Source organism: Amphiura filiformis, chromosome 17 (genome assembly GCF_039555335.1).
Source record: "Amphiura filiformis chromosome 17, Afil_fr2py, whole genome shotgun sequence".
Taxonomy (NCBI): domain Eukaryota; kingdom Metazoa; phylum Echinodermata; class Ophiuroidea; order Amphilepidida; family Amphiuridae; genus Amphiura; species Amphiura filiformis.
Genome location: NC_092644.1, coordinates 19,853,495 through 19,877,659, shown reverse-complemented (window position 1 = coordinate 19,877,659; position 24,165 = coordinate 19,853,495). Strand labels below are relative to the sequence as shown.

Below are 24,165 nucleotides of genomic sequence, written 5' to 3'. Positions count from 1 at the left end.
TTCCCAATCAAAATTGTAATTGGGAATCTTCTACACCAATAGTTCATACAAATTGGTGGAACATAAATCTTATCAACCATGGCATGTCTAAAAAACTTTGAAGAACAGGCTTCTATAGGGACTGCATTAAAGACAATCGATTCAGTCCTAATTTGGTCTAGAATTGGTGCATTCTTCCAATCATTCGGCAGAGCATTGCAAAGAGCGAAGTACTGAAAAAGAATGTTGCCAGTGCGTGGAATGCGGTGCCTAAAATACTCAAGTGAGTAGATTGAACCATCATCATCAAAAAGATCTTTTATAAAAATAAAGCCAGCTTCAATCCAGTCTCTATAGAAAAGTGTTTTCTTGTTAACAGTTACAGCATCATTGTTCCAAATGATTTGATTGTAGTAATCAGATATGTCAGCTTTATTTGAAGTACATTTAGTATTGAACCAGACTTTAAACATGTTGTTATAAAAAACAGGAAAGGTGTCAATAACATTCTTGCATACAGTGTTGATTTGGTTGAAGCTACAATTACAAATAAACACATTCATACCCAAACCAAACTTGTTGACATAGTAAAGTGGAATGTTCTTCCAGCAAGCAGGACTAGAATTGTTTAGTTTTTTGATCCAAGACATCTTTAAAGCATTGAAAAACATCTCAACCTGAAATATGTTTATACCACCTCTTTCATAATCTGCAATAATGGTGTTCCGCTTCACCGCTTCCACTCTATTCAAAAAAAAAATAAAAACATAGTGTTTAATTTCTTTACAACTCTCTCAGGAAGGTCTACAACTGGAGCAATGTATGAAAGTTGTGAAGCCAACAATGTTTTCACGATCAAGTTTCTACCAACCATTGATAGGCCTCGCATCTTCCATGCACGGATTGAACACTCGATCTTATTCATTTTATCCTCCCAATTACAAGACAAATGATTTATTGAGATACTTGGGGAGAAATACACACCAAGGATTTTAACAGTGTTATTTGGCGCTAATTTCCAGTTAACATTTCCGATGCCGAAATTATTATTTTCAAGGACCCAATCCATACGGCATCACTTTTGGCATGATTTACTGAAAGACCAGATAATCTTGAAAAGTTATCAAATACATCCATAACCGTTTTAACACATTCAGGGTCTTTTACAAAAATGGTAGTATCATCTGCAAAAGTAGAGATGCGAATTTCTTTACGTTCATAGTTCTCAAATGGTAAAGTAATACCCTGGATTTGCTTGGATTGACGAATTTTACAAGCGAGCAACTCCACACTAAGGACGAAGATCAAAGGCGAAATCGGGCAACCCTGACGTACGCCGCAATTTACATCAAAGGAACTTGAGATGTGACCATTATTAATAATACAATTAGTGGTATTGGAAAAATAACTGAAATCCATTTTCTGAACATTGAACCAAAATTCAATTTTCTGAGCGCATAAAATATAAAGTCACGTTCTATACTGTCGAATGCTTTTTAAAATCAATACACATCATAACACCAGGTAAATTATTATTATCAACATATCTTAAAACATCTTCAATAAGGCGGATATTTTCGTGTATACTTCTACCCTTAACAAAACCATTCTGATCAGTATTCACAACAGACTGAAGAATGTTTTTAATACGAGCAGCCAATGCTTTAGTGGCTATCTTATAATCAATATTCAACAAAGCAATTGGACGCCAGTTATTAAGGGAATCCCGGGGAAGCCCTTTACCTTTATGAATGAGGGAGATTATGCCACGATTCTGATGGTGGTAAGTGACCCAGAAAGATACGCATCATTAAGCGCCGTAACAACAATGGGACCAATCTTTGGCCAAAAGTGCTGATAGAACTCTACCGTGAGACCATCATAACCAGGGCTTTTATTTTTTAGGCATAGAATTGAGCGCGCCTACACATTCTTCTGCTGTCAAGATACCCTCACAGCTTTCACTCTGATCATTAGTCAGAGTAGGAAAAATTGTATCTCGAAAAAACTCATCCAATTCTATTTCAGACACATCAACTTTGCTTTTAAACAAATCAGAAAAATAGACAACCTCTTCATTTAAAATAACAGATTGATCAGTTGTCATCACACCATTACTACACTGAAGTTTGTTGATTGACTTCTTAGAAGCATTTTTTTCTCCAAATTCAGAAAATATTTAGTACATTTCTCACCTTCTTCAATCCATTTCTCTTTAGATCTTATTTGTAACCCTTTCATAAAATGACTGTACATAACTTCATACTCCAGTTTACAAGCATTATACTGCAATTTCAGGTTCTCATCATCCGTCTGATTGATGCAATTTTCATAAAGCTTTTGTAGTTTACATTCAATTTGCTTTAGCGCACTCATCCTCTGCTTTTGTGAGCCTTTTGCAAAATCAATTGTAAAACACCGGATTTTAGTTTTACATAAGTCCCAGAAATGTTTAGGGGACAATACATCACCATAATCAACAACACATTCATCAATAAGTTTGTTAATGCCATGGTCGTAATCAGAATTTTGTAACCATGTATTGTTCAGTTTCCAATAACCATTACCTTTCACAATATCATTGTGACAAATAGTTAAAAATACAGTTAATGGTCTGATCTAGGTGCAGATATGATATCAATTTTTCTCACTGTGTGCTCAATAGCATTAGGAATAAACCAATAGTCAAGTGTGCACTTAACTGGAGGAGATTTTTGTGCCCAGGTGAATCTTTTTTATCACCATTTCTTAGCCTCCAAATATCATTTAACTCATAATCATCCAACATTGTTTTAATAATATCAGAACAAGCACGATTTGGAATATTACCACCTATTTTGTCTAACAGTGGGTTCAGGACAGTGTTGAAATCACCACCCAAAATTGTGTGACCCCCTACACTGTATTTATCAATAATATTGCGCACATGCTCAAAGAATAATTTTCTATCTGGAATATCATTAGGTGCATACACATTCCACAAATTGTAATTGACATCATTAATAGAAAGTTTTATACCAAGTATTCTACCTTCATTATCAGCATAGATTTTTTCAACATCAGTTGGTAAATCAAATTTATTAGAAATACCAATCAAAATACCTTTACTATGATTTGTACCTGTACTACTATAAAAGGTACCACTGTATTCTTTTTCCCAGGTATCAATATCATTTTGACAGCAATAGACTTCCTGTAGAAAACAGACATCACATTGTTTGGTGTTCAACCAGTGAAAAATGGTCTTGCGTTTTTCTGGTTTCGCAAACCACGAACATTAAATGTAACAAGATTAAACATGATAAATGCATAAAAATATTGAGTTCATCAGTAAAAAACAAACATACAAACATAATATTGTGAAAAACTACTGTACAGAGGAGTTTCCTGGTTCTGTGCAGGCACTTTCCTGAATTTTACTTGAACTAGGAACCCCCTTATCCTCCTGCGATAACCGTTCGCGCCTGTCTCTTTTATCCGGTTGTTTAGAGTCTGCTGATGCCGGAGACAGGTTTTTACGTTTATTTGAGGCAAGCGTTTGCGAGGCCGTAGGCCTACCGTAGTCTTTCATTGAGGATTGCCTCGTTTTATTTGATATACCGGCTGTGGTATTAGGAGGAGGGTTCTTTTTATTTACCGGTACTTTTGATTTCTTTTTACCACCTTTCTTCTTAGGTTTAGTATTTTGCTCAGACAACGATGGGAAATCATCTTCATTTTCCTCGCTTACAACATCAAAGTTCAGTAGGGCCTTTACCTTGTTCAAAAGTTCTGGCGATTTACTGCTATCATGCTGCAGACAGTGGTCGATCAGCTCTTGCGCTAACGCTGAAGCTTCTGCTACTTTGTCGTCTTTACCAGCAGGTCTTGTTGCTTTTGGAGTTTGCAGGTCTTGATCTTGATCAACAGCACCGCTACATTCAAAACTCTTGTGTCCATAATTGGAACATTTGAAACATTTAGGACCCTTTGCCAGGTCTGGACATCGCTGCTTCACATGACCTACAACACCACAATGGTAACATTTTGGCTTGGGCTTCACAGGGCACGATGATATGGTGTGACCTGTACCATGGCAATATCTGCAATTGGCCTTGGTTTGTCCATTGTAATATAGGACAACTTCTACATCAGTCAACGATTTTGGATCCAATGGATCTGGTATCGCCATCTTTGAATATCTGGGTTGTTCTTCAAGTATCTTGCTAACAAAACAGTATCTATGTCCAGTTAACAGGTGTGCAAATTCATTGTTATCACCTTTTTCTTTACTCTTATGGCGAAAGATAGGGCTAGCGAGGGTAGCAAAACCACCAACCCAACTTTCAACCTCAGCATCAGGAACATTCTGTGGAATGCCGTGAATACTTAGTCTTATATTGTTAGCTTTCTTGGGGTGTGCAGACTGGGCGGCAGAAAAATCTGATATTTGAAGTGATTTCTCTTTCAATTCCACACTGCCAGCAGCTAGTACACGGGCTTTGGCTTGAATAGATCTGAGGTTGACAATCCAAAACGGCTGTGCACCCGACATGTATTGCACCCCTAAAATGTCTTTAGCACTTAAGAAACCATCTTCTTCTGTATTAGCGGCGGCAAGTATAGCCGAAGCTACCTCGCATTCACTCACACGTATAAAGCGTGGTATATTGATACGCACCCATAGTTTAATGTCTTTTATCAAGTCAGCTGTGTCACTGTTCGTTGTACTTACGGTCGGCGCCATATTTAAATTGACAGTATAGCGATGACACCACACACGATAAAATCCCAAAATATCTCGTAAATCCTTGACTTGGAAAAGTAAACACAATGTTCACTGAACTCTATAGATGTTCCGTTGAGTATAAATCAAGGTTTTATTAACAGATGGATTCGTTAATACGGTGAAATAATGTGATATTTAATAGCGTATATCCACAACACGTATCAACTATACAAGTGACCTCTGACCTTTCAATACTGATAGGTCTATTTATCTAATGTACGATGCTATTCAAATTGGCCTATAAACTAGGAATATAATGTGAAATGACTATCAATCGATCAATCAATCAAGTTGTCAAGTTATCAACAATCAATAATAAACCGACGTAGGCCTATCATGGAATATTACTAACTAGGCCTACTAACTAATATACCAAATAAATAAAATAAATAAATAAGTCAGTAAATAAATAAATAGGCATAGGCCTAAATAAATAAATAAATACATAATTCAGAATGCAGTTAGTATTTTAGTTGCAAAATTCCAAACATTATATTCACACATTGAACAGATCTTTATTCTCAAACAGCTAAATTAGCTCACCTTTTGGTAGCTTTCTGTCTGCAATTCGCTAGACTTTCTTCAGCCCCAATAAACACGTGGGGCGCTGTTGGGTGTGCTATTGAGACTCAGCACCGTCAGACGGTGCAGGACGTCTCAATAGCGAGGTGTAAACTGCTGGTAGGTAGTACCGGCCGCCGTCCCTGTTCAAGCTACTCCTGCTCTGTCTGATGTGAGCCGCTTCCCGGACTCCTCTGCCCACCCATGAAGGGTCTGTATCCAGGATTTTTGCATCCGTTGTAGGAATAGAGTGACCGGTTTTCTTGGCGTGTTCCGCTACAGGTGAGGGCTCCCGCCTATGCTCCGAAGCTCTGATGCCTAGGGGACGCTTGGTCTCGCCGATATAAGCAGCATTGCAATTCTGGCACTGGATATTATACACAGTATGGCACTTTTCAGTCTTGTTGATTTTGTCCTTTGGTGATACTAGGAATTGCCGAAGAGTATTTCTTGGCTTAAAATGCACTTGTATACCGCGTTTGCACAGAATGCGGCGAAGTCCTTCAGACGCTCCCCTAACATAGGGAAGGGTGATGGAACCCTTGGAAACAGCAGTAGTTGAAGGTTGACGGTTAGGAGGATTGTGTGTATTTGCAACTGCGAAATGTGACCGTTTGTAGCCACACACACCTAGCGCTTTCTGGATCTTTTCCAACTCCAGGACTTTATCCTCTTCTTCTGTGACTAAAGACTCTGCTCTATGAACCAATGTTCTGATGACCCCCAACTTATGTTGAAGTGGGTGGTGCGAATCCATGAGCAGATACTGGTCGGTGTGTGTGGGCTTGCGGTAGATGGTAATTTTAGTAGAGCCAGTGTCCTTTCTGTGAATAAGGGTGTCGAGCATAGGAAGCTGATGGTTTTCCTCCCGTTCCATAGTGAACTTGATGGTGGGCGAAATATTGTTGATGTGGGTGGTGAATTCGTCGATATATTCCTCGCGAATTACAACGAAAGTATCATCGACGTAACGGGCCCAGAAGGATGGTACGTGGGGAGCAGTATCTAGTGCGCGGACCTCAAACCATTCCATGAAAATGTTGGATGCGAGCGGCGAGACCGGAGATCCCATCGCGAAACCTTCTCTTTGTTGGTAGATTTTGCCCAATCCCATCATGTATGTGGAGGTGGCGCAAAACGTAAGAAGTTCCATAACATCATCAACAGACAGTGTAGTGCGATCAGGGAGGGTGACGTCTTCCTCCAATCTCCTCCTGATAACGCGGAGGGCATCCGGAACTGGAGTGTTAGTAAACAGTCCGGTAACATCGTACGACACCATGATTTCACCTTCATGTAGTGTGAGGTTCCCCACTCTTTCAGCGAAATCCGCAGAGTTCTTAATGTGATGTGGGATTGGCCTACTAGTGGTGCAATAATGTCCGCAACAAATTTTGCCACTTGGTAAGTGACCGACCCAATTGACGAGACGATGGGGCGCAGAGGGCACAATGGTTTGTGTACCTTCGGTAAGCCATAAAAGCGAGGCACAGTATCAGACGAGGGCATGAGAAGGTAGTATTGAGCCTTCGTAATACGATCACTATCACAAAGTCTTTTCAAGATCCCTCTTAATTGTTCTTTGTACTTCCTAGTGGGGTCTCGCTTGAGAAGGGTATAAGTGTTAGCATCGCTCAACAGATCATCAACTTTTTGCTTATAGTCTGTGGTATTAAGGACAACTGTACACCGACCTTTGTCACTGGGTAATATAGTAACACTCTCATCAGTACGGAGATCTTTCATGGCTTTTCTTTCACCAGGGTCAAGTTACTTTTGGGTGCATGACTAGACCCTATGACTTTCACAGCCTCGGCTCTGACTTGGTCTTTTTCAGTCTTATCAGTAAGCTTATTACATGCCAGTTCAACACCAGTGATCAAATCAATGGTGGGGATAGATGTGGGGGAAACAGCATAGTTCATACCTTTAGCTAACAGGCTCTTTTCATCGTCATTCAACTCACGATCCGACTTATTTACCACCCAACGTTCTTGTTGTTGACTCAACGTGGTATCTAACACAGGCGATGACTTTTCCCGTAGCCGATCATATTTGTTTACTTGACGCATCTTGCACTTCCGGTGTTCCGATTCACGCGACCTTTCCACTACTTCCGCCAATCTATTGGCCAAATCGCGCGAAACTTGAGATCTAATTGTTGTTTCCAACTCCTCACACTGGCGTTTAATCACTCCTAACGTAAAAACAGTCTGCCTGATCCTCTCCCCTAGAAGTTTCGATTCAGTCTTTCTCAAGATGTTAGACGCTTCCATCCCTTTTACCGATGATTTCAATTTTATACTAGGGGGGGTCAGTCCTGTGCTCCGGCATCTCAATAGATAACACAGATGATTTTTCCACCGAGCAGATTTCCTCGCCGATCTTTCCCAACAGCGCGCTTTGTGTAGGAAAAACTTTCCATAATCATGTTCCACACGTTTAAACAAATGTTCTTGCTGCGGTAAATCCATATTGAACAGATCTTTATTCTCAAACAGCTAAATTAGCTCACCTTTTGGTAGCTTTCTGTCTGCAATTCGCTAGACTTTCTTCAGCATTATATTCACACATTCTATTATAATTTTCTGCTATACACGCAAAGGACCTGTGCCTTTAATATGTCCGCGCCTAATCAATAATGAGTCTTTCACCATGCTCACACACCATGTTAAACTATTGTATCCCTGCAAGTATTATCTACTGACCAAGTCCTAATAACTCAATGAAATGGATGCTATAACGTACCCAATCAGGCGAACATATCAAGGTCATATCAGGGCGTTATACAAAGAATGGTCAAAGGTCAACGTTTCCAAAGAAGTATAGTAATAGATGTAGACACAAGCTTTCGTGCGGAAACATAAACACATAGTCGTCAGTCGTGTGGTTTTTATGAGATTTGATACGGCGCTGAAGTCTATTGGCTGTCCCAAAATCAGTACCAGACCCGGTTTCCAGACGGCAATGTGTGTGTTGTTACAAGGAATGCAAATTCATTTTATAAATGAGTGAACCACATAGAGGAATACGACATCTATCGTGACCCAATCTGCATTCTGTTGCCTGCAAAAGCCGACGATCAGGTAAAAATTCTAAAAGCAGCGTGACTAGATATTTGCGTTAATTTCATGATACGTGTAAAACGCATTGAAAACGCCAAATTGCAGTCATAAAATATATAATATTAGTAAATCACCCAATCGAATGTTAACGTAGGTATGTGGAAAAGAACTGCAATAACAATAACAAACTATGTGCCCAAAGAGTTGTCTTTGGCATGTCGCTTTTTTGAAATATCACCAAAAATATCAAATTTTGGAAAAACGCCCCAAAATTTAAAACAAACACGAACCTTCCAAAATAAATATATATTAGCACTCGGCGGCCCAGTCACTACCTGCCGCTGTGATTTGGGGTAACTCATTGCTTCCCCTCTCCAGATACCGGTATTTCAAGGTCGCTCATACCCCAGCCCTTAATTTCTTGGAATTTTGTAAGCGTTTAGATCTACTAGAACTTTAAATGCTGGCCTTTGGGAATCACAGAGTTTTAACGTCTTTACTTGAATTTGCCAGTGGCGTAGATTTCTTTTTGACATTGGGGGATGGAGTTGGAAAAAATTCTTCAAGTATAGTCAATCCAGCACCTTTTGGCGACAGAATAAGTTTATGGTACAATTGCGCGCGAAAACTTTTACTATTTTGAAGCTAAACTGATTAAATATGGTGTAAAAGTAGAAAATATGCGCGTGAAGCGCACGAAAATGGGCACTTTAGGGGCTAAAATGGGCCAATATGAGGTTAATTTGGTCAGAAACCCATTATCAGGCGTCAACATTGAGGGGGGGGGGGTATTGTATGGACCATCCCCCCTAGCAAAATATTGGGGGGGGGTTTGTCCTCCCCCCGGGTTCTAAGCCTATGGAATTTGCTATTAAGTATTATAGGGTATGTCTCTCTACCATCTGGTGTCATTTGAGTTGCACTGATGGATGTTGCTTGTTGGCGCGCAACAAAACGAAAATCCGAAACTGTAACAAAATGGTAACATGTGACCTTTTATTTGTATTATCTCTATGCACCAACCAGATCCCAACAATGTCATACTTGCATTTGTTATAGAGCTTGGTGTTCTTGAATGTAGACTTATTACTTTTATGGGATCTTAGTGGCGAATGTCATGAAATTGGTATGAGGGCGCTTTCATCAAAGGTCCAGGTCACATTATATGATGCGCCAACGAGATCGTAAAAAACTGCAATGTGACCTAACGGTCTAAAATTTCAAATAAAAAATGCTAACGACCCGAAATAGTGAGGATGCTAAAAATTAGAATCTAGTTCCTTGAGGTAACATGCTAATATACCTGTAATATCTTAACCCACTTGCATCACCACATGGTATTAACTTTGAAATGATTCCGACCAATAAAATGCTGAAATAATCAATTTCCGCGACCAATCTTGATTTCAATTCAATTCATGTAAGCAGTCATTTTAGAATACACACATGTGCGTTACTCCAAAAAGACTTCAAATAATAACAGTTCTTAATTGAATGCCTCGAAATTAGGAAAATGTTATTTTGTGCAATTTTGCTATCAAAATGATTGAAATTTTGCGTTTTTGAGCCATATTTTGGCGTAAAAATAAGATGAAAAGTATGTTAGTGTTATTTCCATCTTCATCACTTGAATGGGTATGGGGACGTACGTCCTTGAATGTAATATTTGTTGTATTGATCAATTTTAAATATGATCATTAAATTTTGTCCCAATATTTCTGTCGACTGGGCAGGGGAGGGGAACTTGCCACCCTGACCCATGGCGATACAACTCCATTAATACTGATGAACGGGTGCGTTGTGGAGGGGTGATAGGACGCACACATATTTTGTCTATCTTGCAAAATCATTAGGTTTTTATTAAGTCTTTTTGGAGTAACGCATATGTGTGTATTCTAAAATAGCTGCTTACATTTGTGAGTGGACACTACGAATGAGCCGTAAACTCGGCACATTGTATTCTGAGATACAGTGCAAAATGTGCCGCAAGACGTATTCATAGGTGTCTCAATTAGGCGCGACATGTTTCTCATTTGATAGCGTTTAAACCAATCAATAATCCTATTGCTGAAGAGGATAATTATCTTCTACATATAAAATCATGAAATAGCTCTAGTCTTTGTTTGCTTTGGCTAAATCCTGTTCAAGTGGTGCGTTACAATTGCATTGTATTTTGGCTGGGTATGTATAACCAACAATTAACAATGAGAGGACATTCCTGTACCTCGTTGACTCAGGGATGATTTTAAATGACCGCCAATTATGACTTTATTACCAGCAAAGTGGAAAAAGAGACACATATAGAACCGAAAAGGGTACCAGTTTATTGAAGGAGCAGAGTTCAACAAACCATAACCCCGCTTCTGGATATCGTTTGAAGTCAAATGATATACTATTTTAAAGCTTATGATATATATTTTTTAAACACGAAATAAAACAAAATTGACCGGGGCCGAGTTTACGGCTGATTCGTAGTGTCCAGTCACATTTACGGAAAACGGATGCACCTGGACCAGGACCACATGATCACCTAAAACGCTCTTGGCCAACATAGGCACAGTAGGGCATAATGAATTGTGGTTGATTGTTTTACCCCTGTCTCTCACATGATGTGAGAGACAATGGGCTATTCCAGAAAATAGGTGCACACCCCCTAAAGAGGAGTAAATTTTCAATCAAAGAAATGTCCGGATTTCCAAGTCTGCTTTCTGAAAACGACTGGATTTCCAGTTACCAATGTTACTGGAAAAAGCTTGGAAATCCAATCAAATGAAGGAAAAATCACGGAAATGTTGAAAATGAGCTCTCAAATTGAGGATTTCTGATTTTAAACTATTTTTTGCCGGATTTTTTTTACCTTTGGGCACTTTAAAGTCTGGATTTCCAACAATCACGACTGGACAAAAGTCCGGATATCCGAACTCCTCTATAGGGGGTGTGCATCTATTTTCTGGAATAGCCCAATACCCTCACCCCTCTTCTACGTACCTCTCTTCCCCTTATCCCTTCTCTCTCTTTCCCCTTCTTCCTTCTCTCTCCTTTCTTTCTTTCTGTTCCTTTCTCTCTTTTTCCCTTTTTAGGGATCGCCAGGGTTGTGTGACTGGTGAACAACTTTTCTGGACACGTTCTCTGACTAAACTACCTTTCCTTTCCCAGCAACCCAGTCGTGTGAATTCCAGGACAGTACCTTGTGTGGCTATATACAAGATGATACTGATGACTTTGAGTGGACAGTATTAAGTGGTGCAACACCTACAAATAAGACAGGACCCACAGTGGATGTCTCATACGGAACTGATTATGGTAATAAATATAAATAATGAAATAATCATATATGCAATATCATATCTCAATGAACTTGAGATAATAAACTAATGTCTCACTAATGACCAAAATAGTAAGTTTTTTCTCAATTGAATTTCATTTGTTCAAATTTAATATAATACAATAGCTGATATTTGCATATTTTATATAATGAGTCAAATACACAATGTTGTTGTGTACTCACATTTTTATTGACATTTCACCACTACACTAGTGGTTTCATCAGACTGGCAATGATAAAACCACTAGTGTAGTGGTGAAACGTCACCGGAATTGTTAAAAAGAACCATGTTTTTTTTTCAGGAAAGTATATTTACACGGAAGCTACTGGACAAGCTGTAGGTGATAAAGCCAGGATCTTAACACCTTCATTTATCCCTGATCCTGGTGTGCCTGAAGTTTGCTGGAAATTTGAATATCATATGTATGGTGCTGATACGGGCTCACTGAGTGTCAAGGTATGAGACATTTGTTATGTGAAGTTTTTAGGCCATTAATTTATGAACTGGGACCCAATGGTACTTTCTCTCTTAAAGGAGTATTTCGTGATCCTAGCATCCTCTTTTTATGACATTTTTCAGTACATATCCACGAAAAAAGCATATTCCCAAAATTTCAGTTGATTCCGATATTGCGTTTGCGAGTTATGCATGATTTTGTGTATTACACTGCTCCATAGACAATACGTTGTAATTTCGTTCTGGTGCACCAGAACGAAATTCAAATTTCACGATATCTTTGCTAAACGAATTAATCTGCAAGAAATATTTTGTACATAAACATTATGTAGCCAGAGGTTTCCATTGATATAAAAATCTCAACTTTTTTTGAGAAAAGTGGGGGGATGATGCTGTGTGTGAAAGGAACGCGGGGTGTTGTCGCTGGCTTACATCTTTGTTTGAATGGCCGAGCGGATTTGCCACAATAATTGGAGCAGCGCCACCCCTCCTTTTAAGAGAAAATAATAAAAGTAGCGAAGGCTGGTTTCTAAAAGCGCAGATTTATGCGAACAGAAATATTGCCCCCATCAGGGTAAGGTGATGTGGCAGAACACACCGAGGTATCCGTCAAAGGAATCCTGGTCAGGCTTAAAAACACAATAAACAATGAATATTATTATTTGTTAACAAGTTTTATTAAAAGTTCTTACTCTACAAAATGCATCTTAATCTACTACATGAATAATAGTTTATGTCACAAATGGCTTACCATACCTGGCTGAAAGAAATGATTTGATTTTACAATGCACAACTGTTTAATTAAACAATTAGCAACAGTGTGTTTTATCTGCTGTGTTATGACGCAAATGGCCTACCATACTTTATTATGACGCAAATGGCCTGCCATATTTTATGTTGTTTAACACATTACATCATTTTACATAAAGTTTCACAATTTACATAGACAAAGAATACTTCTTATAGGGTTCATCAAAGCATCCTATACAATGACAAGTTACAGTACATGGTACCTTTTTTTAGATTCATCAAAGCACCTGACACAAGTAAATACATAAACAAAAGGTCACTGCACTATTAACTTCATGCACAAACTATTTGAAATGGCAAACCTCCAACAATTGATTTTTACCTTACTCTTATACCCAATATGGCTTCTACTACAACTGCACTTCTCGTTCTCGCCCGAAACCCTTGTTTCGAAACTTCATCACCTTTCTTTCCTTCAATAATTTTACCCGCAACACCTGGGCCTAAACTATTTTAATGGTCTCACCCGGAAGTTGGCAAAAATGCGTGGGTCGAACCATGTTTAATGTCACACCTGAAAGTTAATTAAAACACGTAGGTTGAATCATTTTAATGGTCACATGACCCGAAAGTTTGCCGAACATATGAATCAAACCATTTTCATTATTAAATCCGTACCCGCGATAACTGTTTTAATCCACAATCCCATGCAATACACCACTCTATCATTGTACACAAATGTTAACTCGCAATTTGAGCGCGTAAAACCTTCGCGTCTCTAAACTCTCACTAAAGCTCTCTCACAACTCGCCTAATCTGCAACTCCTAAATACATAAACTACAAAAGTGCAATTGCCAACATTAATATTACATTTTATAATTATTTACCAAAAATGACATTATGAATGCACACTACAAGCATTATTTTTGAAACCATATTACGCCTACACACTGAATACACATTTAAATACGAATGTCCTCATGGAAATCTATGTTGCGCACAACCTTCGGGAGCTGATGCTGGGAGCCACATCAACACATTCTGCACCACTGCGCAGATTTCCACTTGAAAGACAATCTTTTTATACAAAAACAAGCTTTTTATACAATGACACATTAGGGCCACCACAGACTTCAAAGTGCACGAGGAGTCTGCATAGCCTTAAGGAGGTACTACACCCCTGGTCAATTTTGTGCCTATTTTTGCATTTTTCTCACAAATTATAGCACATTGGTGACAAGTAAGATATGTATATTATAGGGGCAAGGACTACAACTACTGCACTGAAAATTCAGCAACTCAAAGCAAGTAGTTATTGATTTATTGATCAAATATTGGTTTTCCCTCATTTTTGACTGTAACTCCACAACAGTTGTCTGTGCTGAAATAAATTTTCCAGTGCAGTAGCTGTAGTCCTTGCCCCTATAATATACATATCTTACTTTTCCCCAATGCGCTATAATTTTTGAGAAAAATACAAAAATAGGCACAAAATTGGGCAGGGGTGTAGTGCCCCCTTAAATAGAAGTCAGTGAAACTTCCGGTATAGCAGTAATACGCCGTAGCCACTCGTCAGTGTCACTACTACTTCGGGTCTCTTCTGTCCTCTGCGTGTCTTTAATGAAATACAACCTGTTTACTGAACACACATTTTTGAGTTGGTACACAAATCCCGTGTAATTTTATCCAATTCTCGACTTAACAGATTTCAACACACACAAATACAAGGTTTCAACAATGGCTGCATCATTTATCACATTTTTAATGATCTATTTTTGTCACACACCAATCATCAATTTCAGTGCTAATTTTGTCAACAATGGCTTGCCATACTCAAGTTATAAATACACAATTGTATATGCTAAAGTGTTTTGCCAAAGTACACAATATAGTTTGTTACTTGTACAAAATTTATTGACAAAGCATGAATACACATTTCTATCAACACATATTTTATAGGCCTACAAATCTTGAATCAAATGGTGCACTATTATACACAGAGCATTTAGTCTAAACCAAAATATGATTACGCAATCAGCATGCACAAATCTGGTAAATTATGCAACTACATGTTATTTAAAGTCACACATTATTTTACCCTGACCTACTTTTTACGCAAAGTGCACAATATCTGAACCATGCTCACAATCACAATTATGACGCTTTTGGCGCACCATACTTTTGCTACAAAATGTCAATCAACATGATAAAATAGCTTATTTACACAAAGTTCAACTTTCTGTACACAACATGTCATGTTAATTTGCAATCATCTGTGCTGCTTGTTCTGCAAAAACATGATATTTTAACCCAATTTACTTTCCACAAGGTTTTGTCCCAATCCCTGCCAAACAATGACCTGAACTTGAACTCTGACCCAATTTCAGATATTTTTACTCTCAAAACAATGTCCAAACAAATGCAAGCCAAAACATTGCTCAAAACACATCTCAATTTGGCAAACATTTTGTTTAACGCATCCCCCCTCAAGAAGCACAAATTGTTTGTTTACATTTAGATATGCATATCAAAATCATGAAATCACAAACTCACATTAAAAATATAAACACAATGTCCCATGTCGTCGCCTGTCGATCATGCTTGTCCGTCGTTGTCGCGCAGTGCACTTTCGAAGTAATTAAAATCCGACATTTTGCTGGCAAGCTTTTTAATTGCGAAATGTCCATTGCAGACATACATGCGTTGGAAGAAAATGGCGTCTTCGCTAAATCACTATTATCATTAAAATATCATGTCCATTGCGTGCGTCATGAGCTGCCAAAACTCCATTGAAGATATAACTCCAATCTAGGCGATAATATCCACTCAAATAAAAAGGAAAATGTGAATCTTTCTCCATTTCTCAGCATACTACGAAGTTACAACTCGTCAAACTTGGTAAATTTGTATCGTCCATTCGCTGCTGTCAATTTTGCTCGGTCTTTTACACACAAAAGTATTGTCACAGTAATCTCCATCTCTTCCAAACTCTCGTCTTACTCCTCCAGAAAAACATACAAAAGTAATATTATCTGTCCATTTGTCGAAATTGTCTTCTCTTGTCGCTTTCTACTCACCTATCCATCACGTAACACGGTCTGCACACGGTCGTCGTCAGTCTCACATCACGGATCGGTCTGTTGGTCTCCAGAATCGGTCTTAATCGTCCTGCATCAGTCCCCTGGTCTGACAAGTTTCTCAAATCGCGCACGTCGAACCCACGCCAAAATCTTGATCAGCTGACTTTTAACCAATCAGCGCGCTCGATTGCTAAATCCTCACAAAGGCGAAGCCGCTTCCTGATTAACGTTACCAATACTCGCTGAATACAATGTAAAACTTAAAAACAACTTTTAAGTATGGTACAAAAATACCTTGATGCTCGCCGCAAAATACGTGATTATTTGACTTGTAAAATAGTGCAAAACACGCTATTTATAGAGGGGTGAAATCCCGTTACATGTGGATCACGAAATGCTCTTTTAATGTGAATTAATTTGTCAATTAATTCAATTTTCTTTTGAAGGTTTATGGTCAATCTACAGATCTGTGGAGCAAGACTAGTAACCAAGGTGACACATGGTTTACTGGCTTTGTAACTGTCAACAATACCACACCATACCAGCTTGTCTTTGAAGCCACTATTGGAGGAGATGCCAGTGATATAGCTATTGATGATGTGAATTATAGAGCTGGAAGTTGCCCTCTACCTGGTAAGATATAACATACACACACCGTACACCGTACCACACCATACCAGCTTGTCATTGAAGCCACCATTGGAGGTGATGCCAGTGATATTGCTATTGATGATGTGAATTATAGAGCTTGACCCGGGAGCTGGGCAGTGCCCGTGCCTGGATATTGTCCACAAAAAGTGGTAGAGTGCATGCAGGCAGGGAAGTACGGGGGCGGCAGGGGGACACAAATTTGCCTTTGCCCCCACAGACTAAAATCCTGTCTACGCTGCTGCATTCATGTTATTCAGCTATATGACATTCAGGCCATTTTAGTACCCCTATGCTACAAATGAAAATGTAGATTTATGATCTTTAGATATTTAGATACAGCGAATAGATGGGGGCTTTAATATGCCATGTTCATTTGAAATGATTCAACCACAATCATGTCCGTGGAGATGGGGCACACAGTGCAGTGGGGAAGGGGAATCTGACCATTTCGTAAAAGTGTGCCATTTTTACCCATTTAGTAGATTTTTCAATGATATTTTGTTCTGACGGGGTGGGGTGGTGGTGTATGGCAGGCTAGGGAGGGGAAGCAGAAGTTTGGGGCAAATGCCTTCTGGCACCACTGCTGATCACATCTCAACCAATGATCACGTCTCACTCCGTTTTTGTCTCGGTCCCAGCCGGCTTGTGTTCCTCCGTCACGTCACTAAACAAACCGTCTGGCGACAACATGTGAAATGACGATCGCTGATTGGTTAATGAAATTCCAAATAAAACTCAATTCAATTGGCCATCGGACGTGGCTTGTGTAAGTGACACTAAACATTATAGGCTCCACGTTTGGTAGATACCACAAACGCAAAATATACGCTAGCTTAGCAGCCACTAAGGCGCCAATCGTCTGATATCGCTATCATGTCGGCGACTCGCAGCGCGGACTCACGTATGTTGTGTGGCATCAACCGCTGCAGGCGCCGAAGCCCAGCGCTGATTGACAGCCAATTTTCATCTTAACATTTTATGATGATGATGATTGGCCAATCAGAAAAGACGTACTATGAGGTTGTCGCCAGACGGATTGTTTAGTGACGAAGGAACACAAATCGGCTGGGACCAAGACTATTTCCGATGTCTCTTCTCAAAATCTATCTTCTGTTTGATTGTGCTTCAGGCGAATGTGATTTTGATGATGATACGTGTGACTGGCGACAACTACAGGATGATGACTTTGACTGGACACGTTTTACTGGCAGTACACCCAGTTACTACACAGGTCCTTCGCGTGACCACACAACGGGATCCGGTAGGTATTGACTGTACAAATATGAAACATAGGCAAATGTGAAAGCAAAATAGTCAGAAGCCGGCAAAATCTAACATCTCTAGCAAGTACTTGCATGTAAATAATGTTTACAGACCTTGTAGGGAATGTTCAGAAATTCATTGGTGTGTGTGTGTGTGTGTGGGGGGGGGTTCTTTAGTGTTGATATGCCCCTAAAAATCCTAACAGAAGACATAAAAAAATAAATAAAATAAATAAAATTTTGGATTTATAAAACATAACAAACCAATAACATGAATAACTGCCCTGTGCATCTTCTCTCATTCCTACTTTACAGGGTACTATATGTACACAGAAGCCAGTGCACCCAGAGTCTTTGGTGAAAAAGCAGCTCTAACTTCTCCTATCATCACCCCTGCCTCTAACCAGTGTTTTACCTTCTGGTATCACATGTTGGGTAATAATACTGGTGATTTATCTGTGTATGTGCTGAATGCTCCAGAAGGTGTTTTTGAATACGGCATTAGAAATGTTAGATGGTCTTTGAAGGGGCAGCAGAGTGTTAATGGCACGGATTGGAAATTTGCCCAGATTGGAATCGCAGAGGCACAACCCTTCCAGGTCACTTTAAAAAACCCAAATATAGATATAAGTAAACTTAATTCTTACCCAATATTGATTTGTTTACAAGAGGAGTTGTATGTATAATCAGATCGATGGATCATTATGATCATACCTTTTATAAATGAATTTAGAAGAGCAGCAACGACACCACTTGCATTACATTCCAGATGTTAAATATACATCATAATGCAAAATATGAGGAAAAATGAATGGGGCATTTTTATTTTAGAGCCATTTTTCTATAACTGGGCTTTAAATGTTGCCCTATGCAGAGAGTGCCCTTTGAGGGTGCTATAACCCCCATTTTAGTAACAAAAATGTTATTTAAAAAAGTGACCCATGCTACATGTAGACATATAATTAAGTAATTGCCCTACTCAGTGGCGTACCGTGGCCGCCCCTAACCCGGGGGGGGGGGCTGAAGAAAATTCAATTTTGCCGCTCCTTCCCCAACAGCCTGAAAAGGTTGACCCAATTGTTGTCGGTGGTTTGAAAAAGTGAAGAGAAAAAAAAAAAGGATTTTGGGCGCTAGCGCCCTAAAGTCAACACATTTTGATGTAAAGTACCATTTTTTTATACCTTTAAAAAAAAATTCCACCCTTTTTCTGTACTATTTCTTTTTGCCGCCCCTTTAGTTTTTGCCGCCCCTGTTTTTGCCACCTTCTTCTTCCGCCGCCCTTAATTTTGGCCGCCCCTGCTTTTTACCCCGGGGGCTCGCGCACCGAAGTCCCCCTAAATACGCGCATGCAACCCGAAAAAATAAGAAGTCCTATACTTCAATGATAATGAAACCTAGGTGTGCGTTCTACAAGTTGGTAGCACCTTTGCTTGAAATAACACGGTCATTCACCCTCTTCTTCCCTTCCGCTCATCCTCACTCGCTCACTCATCCTTTCTCCTTCCCCTCCCTCCACAAACTCATCTTCACGGTTTGGCATGTAGAGTCTGAATTTGTTACAATATTGCAACTAATGTAGTTAACAAACTATGACCTTTGTTTCAATATATCATCTCTGAGTTCATCTTCATAAGTTTTGTCTGTCTTTCTTGTTTTACAGATCTATATCGAGGGTATAATGGGAATAAGTTACTTAGGTGACGTTGCTATAGATGACACTCTCCTCGAGGATTTATATTGTGAAAGTATGTTTGGCCTAGATGATCGAGTCTCTTTTAACTACTCTTTATTATGGCTAATTTTACGGTTATTATTAGGGTTTATAGGATAAGGGTATAGAGGTAATACATTCAGAGATTAAAGATTAGGCCAGGGTATAGGGTAACTTGGGGTAATATGGACCACATACGCATAACTCATACTAATAATGTAGGGTTTCAAGAACTTTTATTTTAACACAAACATGATGAAAAATATCAATTATATTTTGCTATTAACGATATATTCATATATATTCATATTTTTTATGCAAATTAATTGACAGTTCATTAACTTTGAATGTAAAACACTTGAATTTAAAAATCTGGTAGGTATAAGAGTGCTCAAACATGAAAACATTTGTCCTTTTCGTCTGTGACATCTCTACAAGCAGATTTTCATATAGGGGCCATATTACCCCAACGGACTATATTATCCGAAGTTACCCTAAGTGTGTAGCATTGTACTACAATTAATCAGGTGCTTTAAAGAATCCCAATTTAAACTTGATAATATCACTGATTAAAGTTATCTCTATGAATTAGTAAACCATTAAGCACAATAAATAATAGTTAAATAGGTCAATGACTATATCGCACACTGTTGTCTTGGTTCTACCTTAGCATTACCCGTTGAAGCAGATCCAGATACTTACAAGGACAACTGTACCTGTGACTTTGATGGTCTTCTGTGCTTGTGGGAACAGGATGTAAATGATGATTTTGATTGGACAAGGAACGCAGGTTCTGCAGGACCTGACTGGATTAGGACAGGACCTGGCTGGGATCACACGTCGCAGAACGATTATGGTAAGCATATTTTGATTCTACAGTGTACCAGAAATTTGCTACACCTTTTCAATTTTGTCATGTTTCAGTTTGGATGAAAATTGTTGAGCTCCTGGTTTTGAAATTGAATTTGTTAGCCTCAATAAGCCAGTACAAACGAGATACTGATATTGTTTGTGTGGTTTGCAATTGCAACAAAGTAAATCAATTTGCATCAGTTTATCCAGAACAGGGCTAGTGCTGATATGATGCTGTGGTTGCTAGATGTTCGGTGACTCTCCATGTCCTCAAATTGCATATGTATCCATCCTGTCCATGTCTGAAATCCTGTCCATCCTGTCCACATCGCTCAAATTCTCGAATGCCAAGTACAGCTTCTGCAATCGACTGTGTTCTTTTCAAGGATATCTAGCAAGCAACTGGTTGCTTCCTTATCTGACAGTAGTTGGAGACTAGCAGTTATTTGTTTTGTTATGTCTATCAAGGTGCAAGGCACAAACTCAGAGATCTTTTAATACACATCGTTGGTAGTCCGACCGTACATGAACGGGATGGGAAGTTTGATGCAGATGTCAAATAAAGTAGGCTATAATGCATACCGTCCATCAGTTGCTTCAAGTTTTTTTTACACTCTGCTTTTGTTCATCAGCCCCATTTTTCTATTATCACATGACATTTATTACAAATGTAACTGCTTCTGTTGCCAAGGGTTTTCTAGAAAAGTCAGGTAATATCTGCGCCATTGCCAAGTTGTCACCGTCCCTTGTAGAGAGGATTCTCAATTTGTTTGTATTTTAGGCTTACTGCCTGCATATTTGTCGGCCATTTTAATATAGCAAGTGAATTACTCTCCCGACGAAATGTCTTTCCGCACCGCAAAATGTTAACCTGTAATAATACTACAAATGGAAAACGCATCAAACTGTCACTAAAATATAAACCCTTTGATCGATAATAGTCATAATTGCAGGAACCTGGAACCCTCATTTATAAAATCGATAATATGTTGCGTATAATATCTGGTAGAAATATATTATCGATTTAACGTCATCAAACATTCGTTAGATAGAATGGCAATAGATTAAATAACGTAGATATATTACATACAATATTGTACGTCTAATAAAAAGAATGCATACTGCTATATGCGCTGCTAGATATGAAATCCCTGTAGTGAGGCTGCATGATATTAACTGAATGGAAGTTATCTCTTTTGGATCGTGGCAAATAACATAATCGCATAACAATTACTAATCCATTGTAATCATGGGATACCTTTATTCCTCTATTATCACAATTCATAACCTTGATCATTTGTTATGCATCATATGTTTTAAAAAAGAGTTCAAATACCCCGGGCGTCATCTGCATCTGTTGTTATGGTGGGCGTTAAAGACTGACGTCATAATTAGCTAATTAAGCACAGCGCCGCCATTTTTCCTATGGGATTTGGTACAGGTTTTTCATGAAATCATAAGAAAGTTTGTTTGGTTATTTTCCAGCAATGTTTTGATGTTGAAAAGTTGATTAAAACTGGTTAAAGGTATTATAGATGATATTGAAGTAAATAAATAGGGTTCAAGTTAGTATTATTTACTAAAAATTCAACAATTGTTACTGCGGAAAGACATTTCGTCTGGAGAGTACACCAGTGGATAGAAACTCTAGATTTCTGTGCGTACCTCACACTTGCTAAAATAAGCCACTCGTAGCTTGGGATAATTTGAATAGATGCTGGTATGATGTGACAATGAATTGTAGCACATTGTTATTAGTATTGAAAGAAAATGTTGCATAGTATGATAAAACATTAAATCTATTTACTACAGGTTAGTCAACAGTGACTTATTCATGTAGAAGTAATTGGTGTGACATGAGTTATTAATATGACTGGCTATGTGTTGGCTCGTTCTTTTATTACTGCTGATTACCAATGATATATTTTTGGCAATATATTACATTTCTTATGGCTGTTTATAAATATTTTTAATACAAATTACTGTCAAAACAGTGTTAGCTTTCGTTTGATATAAAAAAAAAATCTGATTGGATAAAGGAACACTTGCGGTTTCGACAAAAACCAATCAAAGAGGCCCATTTTTCAGCTAGAAGCTCCACAGCAGCTCTTACATTGCTATGCACTCAACCGTGTAGTGTACTCAAAGACTGTGCGGAGATAATTCACTGCTTGCTTGAGAGCTCTTGGACGAAAATATGTGCTTAGGTGTATCGAGGTGGAAACTGTGCGCATGATGATTTATAAGAGAATCGTTTTTGTATAGAAATCTTTCCGTATGTTCCAGTATCTTTACTTGTCCGTAAGGAGTGCTTATATTCATTTGTGGATTTGTGCATCTTAAAGGAAAACCATCATAGAATTAAAGTATTTCATATTTTGACACATCCCAAAATATGCAAGACCTATTTGGCCATGTTGGCTGAAAGTGCATTATGTGAATTTCTAGGCTTCTATGAACACTGTTTAAAAACTGCTACCGTGAACTTTGCAAAAGATCCTGAAACATGTCAAAAAATGAATCACCACTGTTCCAGTTGAAATCCATACACCACTAAGGAAGACGTGACCTTATTCTCTCACACAGGGAGTTAACACATTTCAGTTAACACCACTTGAAACTCGCACACCCTGTGTAGGAGATTAAGGTGATGTCTTCCATGTGGGTGCATACATTTTCACTGGAATAGCCCTGTGCATGGCCTAAATGTTGTTTTCATTTAATAGGTTACTACATGTACACTGAATCATCCCCTCCTCGCACACCAGGCGAATTCTCCCGCCTTCTCTCTTTCCAACAACCACCCACCGATCCAGGAGGTAACTGCTTTGAAGTGTGGTATCATATGTATGGTTCCAGTATGGGTATTCTCAATATCTACTGGTCAGATCTGCAGGGAAATGAGACTTTGTTTTGGACGAATGACATCGACAGGGATGATATGTGGATTCTTGCTAGGAAGACTCTCACCAATATCACCACCAATTTCCAGGTACTGTAGGTTTCTGAATCACTGAGTAGTGATAGATAGATTCAGTTTTTGTATTCAACAACATTAGTTCAGCAAAATGTTGTCACTCAGTGTCAAGTGAAACGTCTTTCAATAATAGGGCAAAGTTCACGTACAACGGAACCATTTCAGCATGTTGTTGGTCAGACCACCATGGCTCATTGATACTACGGCTGCAATGATTAGTGGTACATATTTCTTTTTGACATGTTGGATGGGGTTGGAAAATTTTCTTGAAGTATAGTGAACCTTTTGGCGTTTATGGTACAAATGCGATTTTTCTGCTATATTGAAACTAAACTGGTGAAATATGGTACAAATATGGGATAACTTCACTTTGCACGAAGTGCGCAAAAATTGGCACTTGTTTAGGTTAAAAATGGTCAAATATGTTAAGTTAATTTGAACAGAAACCAACATACATTCGTCAACATGGGGGGGGGGGGTGATTGTATGGACCACCCCTTATAAAAAATATTGGGGATTTATCCACCCCTCGATCTACGCCTTTGGCAATGAAACATTACAGTCTTGCTTTTGAGTCAACTTTCAAATTATAGCAGCTCTTCTTTGTTAATAAACATCTCAAAAAAAGTAAGAAACCCCTTGAATAATGGTCATTATTCAAAAACGGGCGATTGTATTACAAATCTGTAAAATGTGTTGGAAGCAGAATTTATTTCTGCATATTTT

At 38.7% G+C, this 24,165-nt stretch overlaps 4 protein-coding genes across 4 annotated transcripts in view; 2 read left to right on the top strand and 2 right to left on the bottom strand.

The window, feature by feature from the left end:
- Nucleotides 1-5,366: 5,366 nt before the first annotated feature.
- Nucleotides 5,367-6,590, bottom strand: LOC140137045 (uncharacterized). Its single transcript, XM_072158703.1, has one exon. The coding sequence runs from the start codon at nucleotides 6,588-6,590 to the stop codon at nucleotides 5,367-5,369; it is 1,224 nt and encodes a 407-aa protein (XP_072014804.1).
- Nucleotides 6,591-7,050: 460 nt separating this feature from the next.
- LOC140137043 (uncharacterized) lies at nucleotides 7,051-7,584 on the bottom strand. The gene has a single exon (XM_072158702.1). The coding sequence runs from the start codon at nucleotides 7,582-7,584 to the stop codon at nucleotides 7,051-7,053; it is 534 nt and encodes a 177-aa protein (XP_072014803.1).
- A 2,379-nt stretch (nucleotides 7,585-9,963) lies between these two features.
- On the top strand, nucleotides 9,964-18,710 carry LOC140137042 (thyroid hormone-induced protein B-like). The gene is made up of 6 exons (XM_072158701.1): nucleotides 9,964-9,970; nucleotides 11,530-11,676; nucleotides 12,001-12,155; nucleotides 16,433-16,619; nucleotides 17,767-17,898; nucleotides 18,215-18,710. Exons 1-6 carry the CDS (start codon nucleotides 9,964-9,966, stop codon nucleotides 18,583-18,585), a joined length of 999 nt encoding a protein of 332 aa, XP_072014802.1. The 3' UTR covers nucleotides 18,586-18,710.
- An 867-nt stretch (nucleotides 18,711-19,577) lies between these two features.
- LOC140137041 (MAM and LDL-receptor class A domain-containing protein 1-like) overlaps nucleotides 19,578-24,165 on the top strand; it is a 28,803-nt gene continuing 24,215 nt past the window's right edge. Inside the window, exons 1-3 of the mRNA XM_072158700.1 lie at nucleotides 19,578-19,644; nucleotides 20,281-20,466; nucleotides 23,189-23,454. Of these exons, the coding sequence (XP_072014801.1) occupies nucleotides 19,578-19,644; nucleotides 20,281-20,466; nucleotides 23,189-23,454 (519 nt within the window). The remainder of the gene's footprint in view (nucleotides 19,645-20,280; nucleotides 20,467-23,188; nucleotides 23,455-24,165) is intronic.